At 40.7% G+C, this 19,063-nt stretch overlaps 1 protein-coding gene across 1 annotated transcript in view; it reads right to left on the minus strand.

Annotated features, from left to right (window-relative positions):
- LOC126162095 (kinesin-like protein KIF19) overlaps positions 1-19,063 on the minus strand; it is a 585,325-nt gene that overhangs the window by 194,913 nt on the left and 371,349 nt on the right. The window contains exon 5 of the mRNA XM_049918372.1: positions 5,873-6,070. Coding sequence (XP_049774329.1) covers positions 5,873-6,070 — 198 coding nt within the window. The remainder of the gene's footprint in view (positions 1-5,872; positions 6,071-19,063) is intronic.

Raw genomic sequence — 19,063 nt, forward strand, 5'->3', positions numbered from 1 at the left:
CCAACGGCATTATTATTGTGATTTCTCGTGTTATTAATTGCGTATGGAATAATTTGAAGTGTCCATTTAAAAAAGTTTATGTTGAAAAAAATATTTGCACACTGTTTAGAATGTCGCATAGTATTTACTTTCGTGAGCCCCTGCCGTACACTCATATCCGTGAAACCCGTTTGTCAATACCTATTGCGGTTCCAAAGATACTGGCTGTGAAAAGTTTAGATGGGACATCCTGTATATATCCGTTTTCCTTGGTGTCTATTTTACATTATATGTGGTTTTAAGAATGGTGTATCACGTATCCAGCTACTTTTATACAGTCTAATTTTGCCCTAAGAGGATGAAATGCATCACTGACATTAAATAATTTCGCAACCGAAACTGTTTTGGTTCTGAAATGCAGTAAAGGAAGTCCAGCAATTGCAACAGCAATTTCACTTGAGAAACAACTACGCAGCCGTAACTTGTCTGCAACAATTGCCTATTGAAATGGGGGAAAAGGCATGGCATGCTGCAGTTGACAGTCTCCAGAGAAAGTCGCTCAGCTGTTGAAAAAATGTACAGGAGAGTTTGTAAAGAAGATACGGAAGATAACAGAGGAAGGAAATTTAACTGCTGATGCCTTGTGCAAAGCTGATGAAACGGCTCTCTTCTACAAGATGCTTCATTCAAAAACATTAGCTGCCACGAACGAGAAGGAAGCTAGTTGCTACAACAAACAGAAACAGTGCGTAACATTACTGGCATGTTGTAACGCAAATGAGTCATAAACTACCGCTCGTGGTGATTGGCAAACCCTAATATCGCAATTGTTTTTGAGACAGTGACATAAATAGATTACCAGTGAAAAAGTGAACTCAGAAGAAAGTGCCGATGGACAGAGAAATATCTTCTTGGTGGTTCTATAAAGTATTTGTGCTAGCTGTGAGACAAGAGCTGAAGAAGCAGAAAGCTTCCACTGAAAGCTATCTTTATAATTGACAATGTTCCCAGTCATCCTTCTGATGTGACTCTAAGGTCTAGTGGTATGCAAGCTCTCTGTCTTCCAATCAACGTGACAGCCCTGATTCAGACAATGGGATTTTGGAATGAATTAAACGTCATCATCCACTTGCACTTCTTGCCCCTGTTCAGAAGGAACGTGAAAACGACTTTACCGAGGCTATGTCGAAGTTGTGGAAAGCAATCGCCTTACATGGTGCTGTTTTCCAAACATACGAATGTCCAGTCGTCCACAATTAAAACAAGGACACGGTTTACTCTTCTGTGCTTTATTGAAGCGTGCAATAAATTGGAGAAGGCTACCATAATGAATAGTTGGAGAAGAGTGTAGTCATCCGTTGAGGCAGTGTTGCGGCCAGTACTAAGCGACAGCGATGAGCCAGTTAACCGGGAATCATCAACTGTGCTGGCATTTTGAACATTGACGTGTTCTGCAAGCTTCCAAGTGGAGGAGGAATTGATGACGATGCTTCTGGTAAGTGGCACAGTGAAAAAAATTACATCAAATTATTAACTAGCTGTTATTATCACGCTATGGTCTATTTGTGCTTTCCCAGTTTAAATTTAACACAGTAAACCGATCAGGAATACCTTTGCTCTGAAATATTAAACAACTGTTGTTGGTTTCCTATTCCTGGCATAATACACACACCAAATTTTTTTTTTTTGCTTCCCCTCAGTTCCGAGAGTTTCGGAACCTATACAGAAAATTGAAATAGCGGTCAACATAAACATCATATCCGCCATTTTTATTGCTCATGGAAATCACACATTGCATGTTGTACCACCATACAGCGAGACCTTCAGAGGTAGTGGTCCAGATTGCTGTACACACCGGTACATTTAATACCCAGCAGCACATCCTATTGCATTGATGCATGCCTGTATTCGTCGTAGCATACTATCCAGAAGTTCATCAAGGCACTGTTGGTCCAGAGTGTCCCACTCCTCAACGGCGATTCGGCGTAGATCCCTGAGAGCGATTAGTGGGTCACGTCGTCCATAACCAGCCCTTTTCAATCTATCCCAGGCCTGTTCGATAGGGTACATGTCTGGAGAACATGCAGCCTATCTAATCGAGCAAAGTCATTATCCTGAAGGAAGTCACTCACAAGATGTGCACGATGGGGGAACGAATGGTCGTCCATGAAGACAAGTGCCTCGCCGATATGCTGCCCATATTGTTGCACTATCGGTCGGAGGATGACATTCCCGTATCGTACGTCCGTTACGGCGCCTTCCATGACCATCAGCGTCGTACGTCGGCCCCACATAATGCCACCCCATAACAGCAGGGAACCTCCACCCTGCTGCACTCGCTGGACAGTGTGTCTAAGGCGTTCAGCCTGACCGGGCCTCCAAACACGTCTCTGACGATTGTCTGGTCGAAGGCATATGCGACACTCATCGATGAAGAGATCGTGATGCCTATCCTGAGCGGTCCATTCGGCATGTTGTTGGGCCCATCTGTACCGCACTGCATGGTGTAAAGGTTGCTAAGATGGACCTTGCCACGGACGTCGGGAGTGAAGTTGCGCATCATGCAGCCTATTACACACGACGTCCTGTGGCTGCACGAAAGCGTTATTCGACATGGTGGTGTTGCTGTCAGTGTTTCTCCGAGCCATAATCCATAGGTAGCGGTCAGCCACTGCAGTTGTAGTCTTTGGGCGGCCTGAGCGAGGTATGTCATCGACAGTTCCATTCTCTCTGTATCTTCTCCATGTCTGAACAACATCGCTTTGGTTCACTCCTGGAAGCCTGGACACTTCCCTCGTTGAGAGTCCTTCTTGGCACAAAGTAACAATGCGGACGCGATCGAAACGCGGTATTGACCGCGTAGGCATGGTTGAACTACAGACAACACGAGCCGTGTACGTCCTCCCTGGTGGAATGACTGGAACTGATCGGCTGTCGGACCCCCTCCGTGTAATAGTCGCTACTCATGCATGGTTGTTTACATCTTTGGGTGGGTTAAGTGACGTCTCTGAACAGTCAAAGGGACTGTGTCTGTGATACAATAACCACAGTCAACGTCTATCTTCATGAGTTCTGGGAGTTGGGGTGGTGTGAAACTTTTTTTGATGTTTTTATCTGCTTGATCGCAACACTGTAGAACAACAGTTATATACTTTTTCAATGAAGATAATCCAGATTGGAATACAATTTGTGTATGCAAACTGGTCCCCACTCACCACTTAGAGGTGATGTTGAGCAATGGACAGGAATGTAAGAAAAGAGGAAAAGTGAATTTTTCGTCCGCTCAGTCATCGTGAGTGCAACTATCAATGTATATCAATCAACATCAGCGCCAACTACAGTCTCCATAATGGAGGGAATAAAATTCCAAGTTTCCTTACTTGTACTGTATTGCTATATGTTATAAGGTATCATATTTTGAGGTAGCTCCACAAACAGAGAGAAATATTTCAGAGTGCAAAAGTGTGTTATATGACTCAGATTTGGTATACATTCAGAAACGAGTATTACATTCAAGTGTTCAAAATATGTTTGTTATATTATGTTTTCTGACTTGTTATACACTTACGACGATCCCCTCAGTGTTAGGTCAACGGAATGAAAAATGGTTCTTATCTAATCAAAATGATTTATTTTTTTGTGGCATATAATATCCAGATACAGTTACAGTAACAGGTGCGATTATAACAAATACATTTATTAATGCGGACACTATATCGTAGCAATTTTATAGCTGGGGAGTGTTTTGCAATGTGGTTACGTAAGATACCAGTAGAGGCCGGGTCTGAACTACCATTGCCAATCGCAGCAAACAATTGCGCGCTGTAGCCACCACCAAATGCTTTGTGTATTCCAGTTCACTTTGGGTTGTGAATTGCTTGTTTTCTTTTCTTTATCTGAAACGAGTGAAGAGACTAATGCTTGTACATAAAGAGATTAGAAAGCGAATCTCACTACAACAAAAGGAGTCAACGATCCCTACGATCGTTATGTCAATTATGCATTCCTGGAAGCACAGAACGCGAACATAGGATGGCAGCCCTTCCAGTAGGAGGTGGGGCTTGTTTTCCTGCAACACTTCTCTCCAGTCAGGCAGTCATAGTCCTCGTTTATTTACGGTCGCAGCCGAGTGCCACGATATACTGTCCGCATAATATGCAAAGAAGTCTACACAGATCCGAACATTTTGTGTTGAGTGTCCTCTGTTTTTCACTGCTGGCAACTTAAAGCCATCTATCAGTACTGGCTCTTCCGAATCATTACGAAATGTTGTTGTGTTGTGTGAGTCAACTGAGAAATAAATAATGTAACGTCTCTATAAACCATGTGTTACGTGTACTGCTAATCGGTAAGAGGCGAGCGCAAACGTGGACTGCAATACTGACCGAGAGTCAAGTAAACATTCACCCCCTCTCACGACCCATGTAGACACGAAGGCTGTAACGGATCGTGCAGCCACGTCTCGATCCCTGAGTCAACAGATGGGGACATTTGCAAGACAACAACCATCTGCACGAACAGTTCGACGACGTTTGCAGCAGCATGGACTATCAGCTCGGAGACCGTGGCTGCGGTTACTCTTGACGCTGCATCACAGACAGGAGCGCCTGCGATGGTGTACTCAACGACAAACCTTGGTGTACGAATGGCAAAACGTCATTTTTTCGGATGAATCCAGGTTCTGTTTACAGCATCATGATGGTCGCATCTGTGTTTGACGACATCGCGGGGAACGCACATTGGAAGCGTGTATTCGTCATCGCCATACTGGTATATCACCTGGCGTGATGGTATGGTTACACCTCTTGTTCGTACTGACGACACTTTGAACAGTGGACGTTACATTTCAGATGTGTTACGACCCGTGGCTCTATCCTTCATTCGATCCCTGCGAAACCCTACATTTCAGCAGGATAATGCACGACCGCATGTTGCAGGTCCTGTACGGGCCTTTCTGGATACAGAAAATGTTCGACTGCTGCTCTGGCCAGCACATTCGCCAGATCTATCACCAACTGAAAACATGCGGTCAATGGTGGCCGAGCAACTGGCTCGTCACAATACGCCAGTCACTACTCTTGATGAACTGTGGTATCATGTTGAAGCTGCATGGGCAGCTGTAACTGTACACGCCATCCAAACTCTGTTTGACTCAATGCCCAGGCGTATCAAGGCCGTTATTACAGCCAGAGGTGGTCGTTCTGGGTACTGATTTCTCAGGATCTGTGCACCCAAACTGCGTGAAAATGTAATCACATGTCAGTTCTAGCATAATATATTTGTCCTATGAATACCCGTTTATCATCTTCATTTCTTCTTGGTGTAGCAATTTTAATGGCCAGTAGTGTATTTACAACAGAGATCATAGACCAGATATGCGCGAAAAACAGGATTACAATAAGGGCGCCAGAACGATTTTTAAAATATGCTACGGTATTATACTGGAGATACCGGGAAATAAGGTAGAGTTGGTCAATCTAGTGCAGGATATGCCAGGAACATATTGCAGCCCGTTCTATTTCGGAGATATTTGTACTAGGAAATCTTATGGACTAAATTGTGACAAACGAAAGAAATAAAAATCCCACCGAGAATAAATGGCACTTTTGTATTGAAGTCGCACTCCGAATCTGTACTTCAGTTCTCCTGCGCAGCTTTTAGATTCTCTACTCAGATGTAGAAGATAATCTCCATGAAAATGTTAATAACAAATGAGATGATACGAGTTAATTATGTTTCATGACCCTATAGAGAAAATACGACTTGACATACAAGTGATCACAGAAGTAAAGCTCATTTTAGATTTCCCGACAGTTCATACTGTGTACCACTCATTTCGCAAAACTGGTGACCTTTCGGTCGTGCAGCGTTACAGGGGAAGCGGCAGCGGTACCTGCGTGTTGGAGGCGCGCTCGGAGCCAGCCAAGTCGACCATGAAGAGTCGCCCCCTGCGCAGCCTGTGGCGGTGCCCGGAGTCCGCCGAGTGCGTCACGGAGACGCTGAGCAGTGCGTGGGACCGCGAGGACGTCTGGTTGGCCGCGGTCGGCTCCACGGTGCGCTCTCGGTTCCCTTGCTGCAGCAGCGACATCACCTGCACAGCACGCAAGCCGACGCCCCAGTCAGCCACCACGACTTAGGTAGATGCTATGTCTTGGATTAGATACGGGAGAGGTGAAAGGTTCTCGGCTTGGCGCAGCGAGTTGTTGATATCAGTTGTCTTATTGTGTTGTACTATAACGCAACTTAAGCTGACATGTTGTGCAGAACTATTCCTGTTATACCGGTACCTATTTTTAGATATCCAATCAGAGTGAATGAAGTGCCTGACCTGATCGGCACAATAAGGAAAAAAAAAGAGTAAGGTGCATTTTATTTTATGAACTAACTTGCGAAAACGTTTGTGCCAGTCGTGTGGCCCATTTGTTGAAAGCCGAAATGAATCCACGGACAATTTCAAAATTAAATCAACTGTAGTGTTACTGCTGAATGAAAACAAAACACAGCAGTTGGTTTGTAGTCTTAGAGATAAGCTTCTGTCAGATGATCCAAGTTATGTCAAAATTTTTGGGGTATACATAGATGATACATTCTAGCTCTGCAGATGACGAAGAAATTGATGAAATGTATGAGGAGATAAAAGAAATTATTCAAATAGTGAAGGGAGACGAAAATTTAATAGTCATGGGTGACTGGAATTCAAGCGTAGGAAAAGGGAGAGAAGGAAACATAGTAGGTGAATATGGATTGGGGTTAAGAAATGAAAGAGGAAGCCGTCTGGTGGAATTTTGCGCAGAGCATAACTTAATCATATCTAACACTTGGTTCAAGAATCATGAAAGAAGGTTGCATACATGGAAGAATCCTGGAGATACTAAGAGGTATCAGATAGATTACATAATGGTAAGACAGAGATTTAGGAACCAGGTTTTAAATTGTAGGACATTTCCAGGGGCAGATGTGGACTCTGACCACAATCTATTGGTTATGAACTGTAGATTACAACTGAATAAACTGCAAAAAGGTGGGAAATTAAGGAGATGGGGCCTGGATAAACTGAAAGAACCAGAGGTTGTACAGAGTTTCAGGGAGAGCATAAGGGAACAACTGACAGGAATGGGGGAAAGAAATACAGTAGAAGAAGAAGAATGGGTAACTTTGAGGGATAAAATAGTGAAGGCAGCACAGGATCAAATAGGTAAAAAAAGGAGGGCTAGTAGAAACCCTTGGGTAACAGAAGAAATATTGAATTTAATTGATGAAAGGAGAAAATATAAAAATGCAGTAAATGAAGCAGGCAAAAAGAAATACAAACGTCTCAAAAATGAGATCGACAGGAAGTGCAAAATGGCTAAGCAGGGATGGCTGGAGGACAAATGTAAGGATGTAGAGACTTATCTCACTAGGGGTAAGATAGATGCTGCGTATAGGAAAATTAAAGAGACCTTTGGAGAAAAGAGAACCACTTGTATGAATATCAAGAGCTCAGATGGAAACCCAGTTCTAAGCAAAGAAGGGAAAGCAGAAAGGTGGAAGGAGTATATACAGGGTCTATAGAAGGGCGATGTACTTGAGGACAGTATTATGGAAATGGAAGAGGATGCAGATGAAGATGAAATGGGAGATATGATACTGCGTGAAGAGTTTGACAGAGCACTGAAAGACCTGAGTCAAAACAAAGCCCCTGGAGTAGACAACATCCCATTAGAACTACTGACAGCCTTGGGAGAGCCAGTCCTGACAAAACTCTACCATTTGGTGAGCAAGATGTATGAGACAGGCGAAATACCCTCAGACTTCAAGAAGAATATAATAATTCCAATACCGAAGAAAGCAGGTGTTGACAGATATGAAAATTACCGAACTATCAGTTTAATAAGTCACAGCTGCAAAATACTAACGCGAATTCTTTACAGACGAATGGAAAAACTGGTGGAAGCCGACCTCGGGGAAGATCAGTTTGGATTCCGTAGAAGTGTTGGAACACGTGAGGCAATCCTGACCCTACGACTTATATTAGAAGAAAGAATAAGGAAAGGCAAACCTACGTTTCTAGCATTTGTAGTCTTAGAGAAAGCTTTTGACAATGTTGGTTGTAATACTCCCTTTCAAATTATGAAGGTGGCAGGGGTAAAATACAGGGAGCGAAAGGCTATTTACAATTTGTACAGAAAGCAGATGGCAGTTATAAAAGTCGAGGGGTATGAAAGGGAAGCAGTGGTTGGGAAGGGAGTGAGACAGGGTTGTAGCCTATACCCGATGTTATTCAATCTGTATATTGAGCAAGCAATAAAGGAAACAAAAGAAAAGTTCGGAGTAGGAATTAAAATGCATGGAGAAGAAATTAAAACTTTGAGGTTCGCCGATGACATTGTAATTCTGTCAGAGACAGCAAAGGACTTGGAAGAGCAGTTGAACGGAATGGACAGTGTCTTGAAAGGAGGGTATAAGATGAACATCAAAAAAAGCAAAACTAGGATAATGGAATGTAGTCTAATTAAGTCGGGTGCTGCTGAGGGAATTAGATTAGGGAATGAGACACTTAAAGTGGTAAAGGAGTTTTGCTATTTGGGAAGCAAAATAACTGATGATGGTCGAAGTAGAGCGGATATAAAATGTAGACTGGCAATGGCAAGGAAAGCATTTCTGAAGAAGAAAAATTTGTTAACATCGAGTGTAGATTTAAGTGTCAGGAAGTCGTTTCTGAAAGTATTTGTATGGAGTGTAGCCATGTATGGAAGTGAAACGTGGACGATAAATAGTTTAGACAAGAAGAGAATAGAAGCTTTCGAAATGTGGTGCTACACAAGAATGCTGAAGATTAGATGGGTAGATCACATAACTAATGAGGAGGTATTGAATAGAATTGGGGAGAAGAGGAGCTTGTGGCACAGCTTGACTAGAAGAAGGAATCAGTTGGTAGGACATGTTCTGAGACATCGAGGGATCACCAATTTAGTATTGGAGGGCAGTGTGGAGGGTAAAATTCATAGAGGGAGACCAAGAGATGAATACACTAAGCAGATTCAGAAGGATGTAGGCTGCAGTAGGTACTGGGAGATGAAGAAGCTTGCACAGGATAGAGTAGCATGGACAGCTGCATCAAACCAGTCTCAGGACTGAAGACCACAACAACAACAATATTATCTTGGACTCAACATGTACAATATATTAGTGGTAAGTTGTCAAGAGTTATTTACCTGTTAAGGCTACTTAAGTATTGTGTTCCTGAAAAATATGTTAGAACATCCTATTTTTCATTGTTTCAAAGTATAATAACATATGGAATTATTTTGTGGGGGAATTCTAGCTGTGTATATGACATATTAATACTGCAAAAAAAAAAGCTGTTAGGATAATTACTGGTTCTGCATATAAGGCACACTGTAAACCATTGTTCTGTGAACAAAAAATCATGACTGTTATAAACTTGTACATATACTATGTTCTAATTTATATGAAGAAGAAATTACCAGATACAAAACCCAGAGAAAATGTGCATAGCCACAACAGAAAAAGGAATAAGTGCCTCTATATTCCTTACCAGAGATTGTCAAAGTCACTCAACAGCTATGAAATCATGGGGTACAAATTATTTAATAATCTTCCTCAATCTGTTCAAGAATTACCTGAACAATTATTCAAACAAACAATTCTTTACTGGCTAGTCCTCCACCCATTCTACGATATAAGAGAATTTATCAACTGTAGTATAATACTGTAATGTTAACAAAAAACCTGTTGTTTCTTTCAAACTATTAATTGTATTTTAGTATGTATATGACGTTGTCTATTGCTGTAATGACAGAATGACAATAAAATTATTATTATTATTATTCTGAATGAGATGTGATTACATCATTTTATGTGAGAATCAAAAGCGAATCAAAGCAATGGATGGAAACCATTTGTACCAAAAAATAGGAAATCAGCTTTATAATTTAGAAAGAAAATTATCAACATTTCGAGGTTTCCAAAAAGAATTCTCCTTAAACATTACCTTTTAAAAGGAAAACTATAAATGGAGACTACTATGCATGTCTTCTGTGTCAAATTACGGAGGAACGTGACAAAATGGGCTGAAATACAAAACAAGAGAAAATGGTCCTTCTTTGGGGCAATGCATCTGAACAAACTGGTGTTTTAACACTGAATAAACTGGGTAAGCTTTTAACAAGATAAAACAAGATCATATGTTGCCTGTGCTGTCCTGACCTGCCCCAGTACAGAAGTACAGAGAATGTTGACTCTCGCTCTGGCCAACATGTTCTCCAGATCACTCACTCGCTGAAAACGACTGCTGTAAGTGCTGAGAGACTGGTGTGCCACCACTTGCCAGCCACTGTGGTTGGTGAACGCACAGTTGGCAGGTGTGTCTACTAAATTCCCCACCCTGTATACCCCAAAAAAAAACCCAAAAAAAATAGTTGTACTCTTCCTACTGTATGGTACATGCATAATAAGTAAAATTTTATGCAGGAGTATGTTTGTAATTAGTTTCAGTTTAACTAAACTACATTCAAATATAAAGTCGCCTATGACCTTGCAATACTTCTGACAGAGCTGAATAAGAAAAATTTCCCAGTTGCTACATTATTTGGCCACATAAAGATTATTTGAATGGACCATTTAATTCTGCTCAGTGGTGTTGATGGTATCACTCTATGGTGGATGAAGCATAAACTTTAACAATAATAAACAGTGTTGTCAAAATATAAAGTGGAAATAAAATACAACTCAGTTCAGAACACAATTTAGCTCTAAATATGCTCCCACTAAATGTAAATGAAAGTAACCTGCCTTTTACTGTTCAAATTAGAGTTCTTTATTATTTTTAACTTTAATTAAACCATCTTCAAATAAAACTTTTTGGTACTCTGCAATATGATTTATATATGTGATATGTATCCACATCATTACCATATGCCATACTGGCATAATGGCATAAGGCGTAGGATGCATACCAGGACTGTGTGTCCCCTTTGTTTTCCATACATCTGAGACACTCCTGGGGAAAAAAAAAAAAAAAAAAAAAAAAAAAAAAAAAAAAAAAAAAAAAAACCAGACCACTGTATGAAAGTGATACTCTGTTGATATACTTGATGCACAGTTCCTTCTTTAATGTCTAAATTCAAAAGTAAATTTTAACAGCAGACAGAGGATAAGAATCTGTTTATTGCTCAGAATATACTGTCACAAAAGCTAAGAATATAGTAATTTATGCAAATTATCTCCGTGTGAAGGCCTGGCTGGGCTCTAAGTGTATATTTCTGGTGATGTGTTTCTACATTATGCTATGAGTACTTAAGAAACAGTGTTTGTCTAAGCATATGATATCTATCACAGTTTTCTTCTTTGGACTGTTTCAGTTTAGTTTGCAGTCATATAGTAAGATTGATATAAAATTATGCAAAGCCCTCCCCCCCCCTTACCAAAAGAAATCACATCATCACTTTCATATAATACTCACAGTTCATTGATTTATACCTAAAACTTATGTCTGAATTAAAGATATGCAAAATATTGTCTTGATATCTGTATGACTTACAAATTGACGTGAATGCTAGATGGTACTTATCAGTTTCAGTACATGGATTTGACACAGAATGAAACAAGATCCAGAAAGTGAATATATGCAACAATACCTGTTTTATTAATTTTTAGAAGCAGAAACCCAAAATGTGCACTAGACTGTATATCAGTGGTGGGACATTTTATCTTTGTTTTGAAATGGCTAGTAGCAAGAATCCTTAATGATGAGTCAGACATCCATGAAATATGATACAGTCTCTGCATGGCTAGATTGGCACTGCATATTTTTAGCTCAACAGCCTTACATTATTTTTGTACAACTGCTTTCTGGATCTCATGGACAGTTTCATATTATCAGTGTTACTTAAAACCATCTCAATTTTACCGTACAGTTCCAGGCTCTTAGGGGCTCTCACAGGTGAGCACAAAATGTGTTCCATTATTCATTCATTCATACATATATTGCATTCCACAAATTTCACCACAAAGGACAACCCTTGGAGATGTGGAATGAGTTAATTTATTAGTTAATAGGCACAATTATCTGCTATAAGATACTGCTGTAAATTTTACTGTCACCAAATTGTGACCTCTGCTAATCTACTGATGCTGATAGCTATGAAAATTACATCTAAATTATTTTGTACATATTTATCTATATTAGGAAGAAATAGATACTTTGATAAAAGCCACTGCTCCACTTCCTATACTAATCATCTACTGTTTGTATCTAAAACCTCAAAATTACAAATACCACCATCAGCTGTCTACATCTTGTCAAATTCAAAATCTGTTTCATATAAACATTAGAGTTATGTGGAATTTACACCCTTGAATTCAAGTGGTCTGATAAATTTCAGAAGAAGTGGCTAATGAAGTATTCTTGTACTTCGTATCTGAAAACTTGGTGATTTTCAATTTCCTGCCTGATGTCTGCCAGTAGGTAACATGTTATATATTTTTGCACCGGAATATAAAGCTCCATTTTGAATAATAAATAACGATGCTGTACTGTTGTTATGAATTACACAGTTCATTGTGGAGTTACCTTTGTTTTTAACCACAAGTACCATCAGCGAGTATGTGTATGCACAAGTAAGAGTAGGAAGCCCCAGGTCCCATAATGGGCTTCAGCAAGATATTTGCTTATTAAATTTGTGTTATATCTTTATTCCATGCTTCTTTGATCTCAGTTGCATTGCCCCAAAAAAACTACCAGTATGCCATAGGATAATACGAAGTATGAGGGGTGTTCAAAAGAAAAGGTACAAAACAGCATTATAGGCATACCTGAAGTTTTCATTCAAAAGTAATCTCCAGAAGCCTGCCACTGTTTCACAAGCTGAAGGATTGACTGTTTGCTGAATTCTTGTGGCTGTGACAGGAGCCAGTCTTCCACTGTGTCCTTCAGTTCATCATCCAAGTTGACGTGCTTCCTTTTAAGATGTCGTTTTAGGCCCAAACACATGGAAGCTGCAGGGCAACATGTCTGGGCTCCCACTTGAACTTGGCGACTACACTTTGTGTGAGTATGGAGACATGTGCATGTGCATCACTGTGGAGCAGAATCACTCCTTCTGTGAGCAGCCCAGACCATCTGCCCTTGACAGTGTAGCTATGACTATGCCCATGCTTGGTAATGGTGTTAGCGCTTCTCTACATATTCACCCATTCAGTGCAACACATTTTCTCGACAATAGATGATTTGCTGGATGTCTTGGTCATAAAAGTCTGTATTTTGCCTGTTCCGGGAACAGTCAACCTCAAAAATAACCTCATCTTTTTGGAAATGATTGTCTTACCATGGTTTCTTCTTCCAGGGGTAGAAAAAGAAGCATCTGCATGCCAGATGAAGAAAATGCAGAAAGTGAGGCAAAATTGTATAGCCGAAAGCTGCAATATATGCTACAGCATCCTATGCTAAATGAGCTGGGGTGCTGTCATGAATCTAAAACATCCAATTCAACAGGTTTCTGATAGCCTGTTTCTCAAAAGCCTCCTGTAATCCCTTCAGGGGAAATGTTAGTATGCTACTGTGACAGTTTGCCAATTATGAGTGTAATCAGTAGCAACATACAATGGCAGTCTAAAAAAGTCTCAGCATCATTATCGTCATCATCAGCAGCAGCATCAGCATCCTGCTCTATTGTGGTTGGGTTTTCATATTTTTCTGTGATAGGGTATCGAGTGAGAAGTAGTGGCTCCAAAGTCAGGAAAGCCAACAACAGGTGGGAGACCTGTGTGCTGAACCCTCCGTACCATAACTAATGATGCCATAGCAGAGGGTGACAAGGCAGTTGATCAGTCCCAATTGGCACATGAAGGCCAGAATGCAGATCTTAGCTTGCTTTTGCTTGAATCCACATGTTTCCATAGCTTGGTTTGATCCTTTGTCTTAGTTCATAGTGTGCAGTCAGCATTCATATCACAGTGATTAGGTTGGTAAAGAAGTCATCTGGACTGGCCTGGCTCAGTTGCAACATTTATGCTGCTGCCTCAGTTCAGCATGCATATTAAATGACTGCGGGCAGTCATGGAACTCAGCAGATGGTGACCATTTTTATGTTCACAATTTTTTGTAAGATGTCCAAAACTAATCCATGAGTTATATTCATTTTGTCCACTATTACCCTGACTGAGTTACACACCACAGCCTCCCCCACTCTTGTGATTCATGTTTCTTCATGGAGAGATAGTCTGCTAATTCATTCTTAATTGTTACTTATCTTCCCATGTACAATGCCATATGATATTTGCCTTCCATTTTAAATGTATCCATGTCCTAACTTGTAAATAGCAGACCGAAATCTTCCCCTATCACTACAGCATCTCAAATAATGTATGTACAATATTTTAGAAGTTTTCAATGTTGTATTCAATCACTTCAATACTTATTTTGGTTTGCTTGTGTAAAAACATTCAGTGCCTATTTTAGGCTCACTGTTGATGCTTATCTTTTCCCAGCTCATCTCCTGATCTTATTCAGTTTATCTGACAAGAATTCTGGTGCAGGAGGCTTGAAAAATGAAACAGGTTGCTAGTCACTGAAGTTAACACAAATTTTATTGCTGACAATGGAATGTACAGAAAGATCACATGCACACAGTATAATTGTTCATAGTAAACTCAGGCCAGATAGAGTCACAAAGATATTCCCTGACTAATATCGCAGGCCAAAGAGTTTTACTTGCATGATACTTTGTTCTGTTGATAATAAGGTTCCCACAGAGACATGTCCCTCCCCTTACAGTGTGGAGTGTTGGCAAAAGAAGAAAAGGAGGCCAACTTAAGAACCAGCCACCCACCTGTTTTCCTTGCAGTTGCGGATGACCAGACATGCCATGGCAGGCTGCAAGGTAGGAGATGGCTGGACCATTTCTCAGTGAAGAACCACAGTGATGAATCTCCCTCCCATCTTATTTAGCCCTGTTGATACTGACTAAGGTAGTGTGGAGCTTGTCAGATGCAGCCTTAGCAAGATTGCTGGTTGGTGTGTAAGTGCACAAGTTGGGCAGCAGAATTGTTGCTTTTGGCTGTGATGAATGACATGGTGCATTGACATCTATCTCTCTTGTGTTTTGCCTTCTGTCCAAGTGGTGCCTGTATCCCCCATGCTGGATGTACCTTGCAAAACCCAGGTGGGTTTGAGGTAATCCACAGAGACAGTGGGCCTGGTATGACGGTAATTTTGTGCACTGTGTTGTTTCTGATGCCTGTCTGTTTATACATCACACACACTGCATAGAGAAATCAGGCAGCACACGTAACTGGTGCATGCACACTGGTAGAAAAGTTCACCCAGCTCACCTTTGGTGAGTCTCCATGGCACAGTATGCACCAACTGTCCATATGTGTAGTCTGTTGGCATTGTGGCAGGTACTGTCTCATTCATGCCAGGAATTTACAGATGGTGGTGCAGTTCCTGTTTTAACTGCCATAGATAAGATTGTGTAGCATCCATTTTCCCACCTGAGCTTTCAATTTTAAATTCTCATTATGTAGCCTGAGTATTTTCTTTTCTTCTTCTTCTTCATATTTCTTCAATCACTGCTTGTACTTGGGACTCCAAAGCCTGGTAGTCATTAACTAGTTGTAGGCAAATATCATATGTAAGGCATGAAGGGGATTGTACTGGAATAGTCCCCCCCGAAGCTGTGTATGAGTGTGCCATTGACATGTCAGTGAATACTGGTTGCTGACTCTCCACTGTTCATTTCCTTGAGGATTCCTGTTGTTAGGTAAGGCAGAAAGTGAAATCAACAGAACAAATCTGCAGCCAAGATCATTTTGTGAGAATCTGTGAACACAAACAGCCATGTAAATTTCTTGTGCAAACTGAAGTCCACATTGTGCCTTACAGATGCAAAGTGCCTTGTATGGTGTCATTTGCTTCAAGCAGTTGGATAACAGATGTCGTATGTTGCATTTGTGGCAGTTCTCTAGGAATGGTGCTCGCTGAAGAGCCAGTTCCTATAAGAAAGAATTGATTTGTCTCATTGTCTAACACATACACGTCTACCACTGTCACTTGCAGATGGGGCATGACTAATTTCATCCACCTACTTGAGCCCTAGGTGGCTTTGTTGTGTGTCTGAGTGATTGCACAGTGTAGAGCAGTTGTGTGCTCAGTTATCAAAATGTGAGTGATGCCAGAACAGTTGCAACTGCATCCCTCTCTCCTGTAAGGAATGTTAGTGTCAGGCATGAGTGTGACATTTTCCACTATCTGGTCACCAGTCATGGCATAGTCACTCATGATGTCACTCTCAAAAGTATACATAAATGCTTGGGTCTTGCTGTCTCCTTGTTGCTGCAACCAGCGTGGTGCACCAGGAATGTGCTGATGCCATTCATTGTTGTATGTCATACCCAAGTATTGTCATTGCTGTGGGAATCCGAAAAGTCATTTAGCCAGAAATTTTTTTTCTCTCATATGATATTCACTGAAATCTTTGTTGGCTGCATCTGAGGTGCTAATTTAATTAACCAGAGTAACAAGAGTATGCTGTCTGGCATGAGAGTCAGGTTGATTGATTCACAGAGATGTTTCCACAGCTGAGTTGGTGTCCTGCTGCCTGGCCTGTCCTCATAAATTAGTTGTAGCTCTTGCTCTAATGTCATGGTCAGTTGGTGGAGCAATGCTGGACTATCAGTGACAAAGTTGCCTTCAGCCAAAAGTGAGCAGAGTCTTGAACTTGGAAGTATGATCTATGATTCCATAACTTTATAGTACAAATTTGATGGTCATGAACAATGTTACCAAAGTCAGTAGCTTAGGTTGAGAAGTCAGTCATATATGTGCTACATAGAAATCCTGTTGGTATGTAGTGAAATGTTTGATCCAAAATTGATGGCAGACAAGGTCCCATAGGCTTTCTACAGTGCAGGTGGAAAACCGAGTCTATGACACCCATATGGCTGGGTCCTGCATTAGATTATGAATGTATTTATCTTGACGATGCCTAATGTGGATGGATGAGTAAAATCATACAAGGTGTTGTAATGTAGAAAAGAATTAGTTGCCTGAATATTACCTTGTTGATGTGAGGCAAGGTATGCCTCATCACCAAAACCATTGTGGAGTTCTAAATGTTTTACAGATTGTTCATGCACATATTCACTATTGTTCACTGTTGATGGTAAGACATGACAGAAGGTCACTTTAGTGTTTCACACAAATCTTTAGCTTATCAGGATGGAAGAGAACATTGTGCAGTTAAAACTGCAGGTCAAGAGTCACTTGTCTGTGGTCTTTTGATGTTTTTGACGATGTTCACTTTGAAACTGGTATCAGCAATCCTGACACAGTTGTGGCAACAATGAGTACCAAAGTTCAAAGGACAACTAAAACAGGCAAAAAGATATATATGTTCAGTAACCTTGACCAAAAGTCATCAGTGTCGTATCTCAATGAGGAACTTGAAACTTTCAGCACAGGCCAGGAGCATGTGAAGGAACTCTGTCTCAAGTTGAAAAGAATAGTTGACCTCACACTGGATAGATATGTATACAGTAGAACAGTTCACAATGGGAGGCAACCTCCATGGTATGGAGTCACTGTAAGAAACTTCTAAAGAAACAGAGATTACTGCATTATGAGTGTAAAACAAAGTGTAGGGCTACAGATAGAGAGATGCTAAATGAAATGTATTAGGCTGCACAAAATCCAAAGAAATTCTAGTTGTATCTAAAGGCTGTTAGTGGCACCAAAGTTAGTGTCCAGTCCCTAGTGAACAGACCATATCTGAAATTGGGGATAACAAAGCAAAATCTGAAATGCTTCACTCCATTTTCAAATGTTCCTTTACAAAGGAAAACCCAAGAGAACTGCCACAATTTAATCCTTGCACAACTGAGAAGATGGATGAAATAAGTATTAGCGCCAGGGGTGTTGAGAAACAGCTGAAATCATTAAATCTGAACAAACAGAGATTACTGCATTATGAGTGTAAAACAAAGTGTAGGGCTACAGATAGAGAGATGCTCCAGGCCACGGTGGAATCCTTGTTAGGCTCTATACTGAATTTGCAGCTGAGTTAGACCCTCTTCTAACTATAATCTATCATAGATCCATTGAACAAAACATTGTGCCCAATTCTTGGAGGTCACACCTATCTACAAGAAGGGTAGTAGAAGTGATCCATAAAACTACCATCCAATATCCGTGGCATCGGTTTGTTAAAGAATCTTGGAACATATTTTGAGCTCAAACATAATGAGGTGTCTTGAACAGAATGACCTTCTCAGTGCCAATCAATATAGATTTCAAAAAAATTGATCATGTGGAACCCAACTCGCACTTTCTTCATATGCAGTGTTTCTTGATTTCTGAAAAGCTTTTCACTCAGTACCACACCTATGCTTATTGCCAAAAAAAGTCATGATCATATGGGGTATTAAGTGAAATCTGTGACTGGATTGATCTTTTTGGTAGGGAGGACACAGCATGTTATCTTGGATGGAGAGTCATCATGAGATGCAAAAGTAACTTCATGTGTACCCCAGGTATGTGTGTTGGGTCTCTTGCTGTTCATGCTGTACATGGATGACCTTGCAGACAATATTCATGGTAAAACAGGCTTTTTGCAGATGATGCAGTTACCTATAACAAAGTACTATGTGAGAGAAGCTGCATAAATATTCAGTCAGAGTCAACATGGTGCAGAGATTGGAAACTTGCTGTAAACATTCAGAAATGTAAAATTGGGCACTTTATGAAAGAAAAACATGGCATCCTTTGACTACAATATCAATGACTCACTGTTGGAATCAACCAACTCAAACAAATATCTGGGTGTAACACCTTGGTGGGATATGAAATGGAATGATCCCATGTGATCAGTCATGGGTAAAGCAGGTGGTATATTTCAGTTTATTGGTAGGATAGTGGGGAAGTTCAATCCATCTACAAAATAGGTTGCTTACAAATGACTCATATGACCCATCCTAGAATGTTGCTCAACTTGTGGGACCCATACCAGATAGGGCTACCAGGGGATAGTGAAGGTATACAGAGAAGGGAAGCACGAATGGTCACAGGTTTGTTTAATCCATA

The sequence above is a fragment of the Schistocerca cancellata genome, chromosome 2 (genome assembly GCF_023864275.1).
Source record: "Schistocerca cancellata isolate TAMUIC-IGC-003103 chromosome 2, iqSchCanc2.1, whole genome shotgun sequence".
In the NCBI taxonomy this organism is placed as follows: domain Eukaryota; kingdom Metazoa; phylum Arthropoda; class Insecta; order Orthoptera; family Acrididae; genus Schistocerca; species Schistocerca cancellata.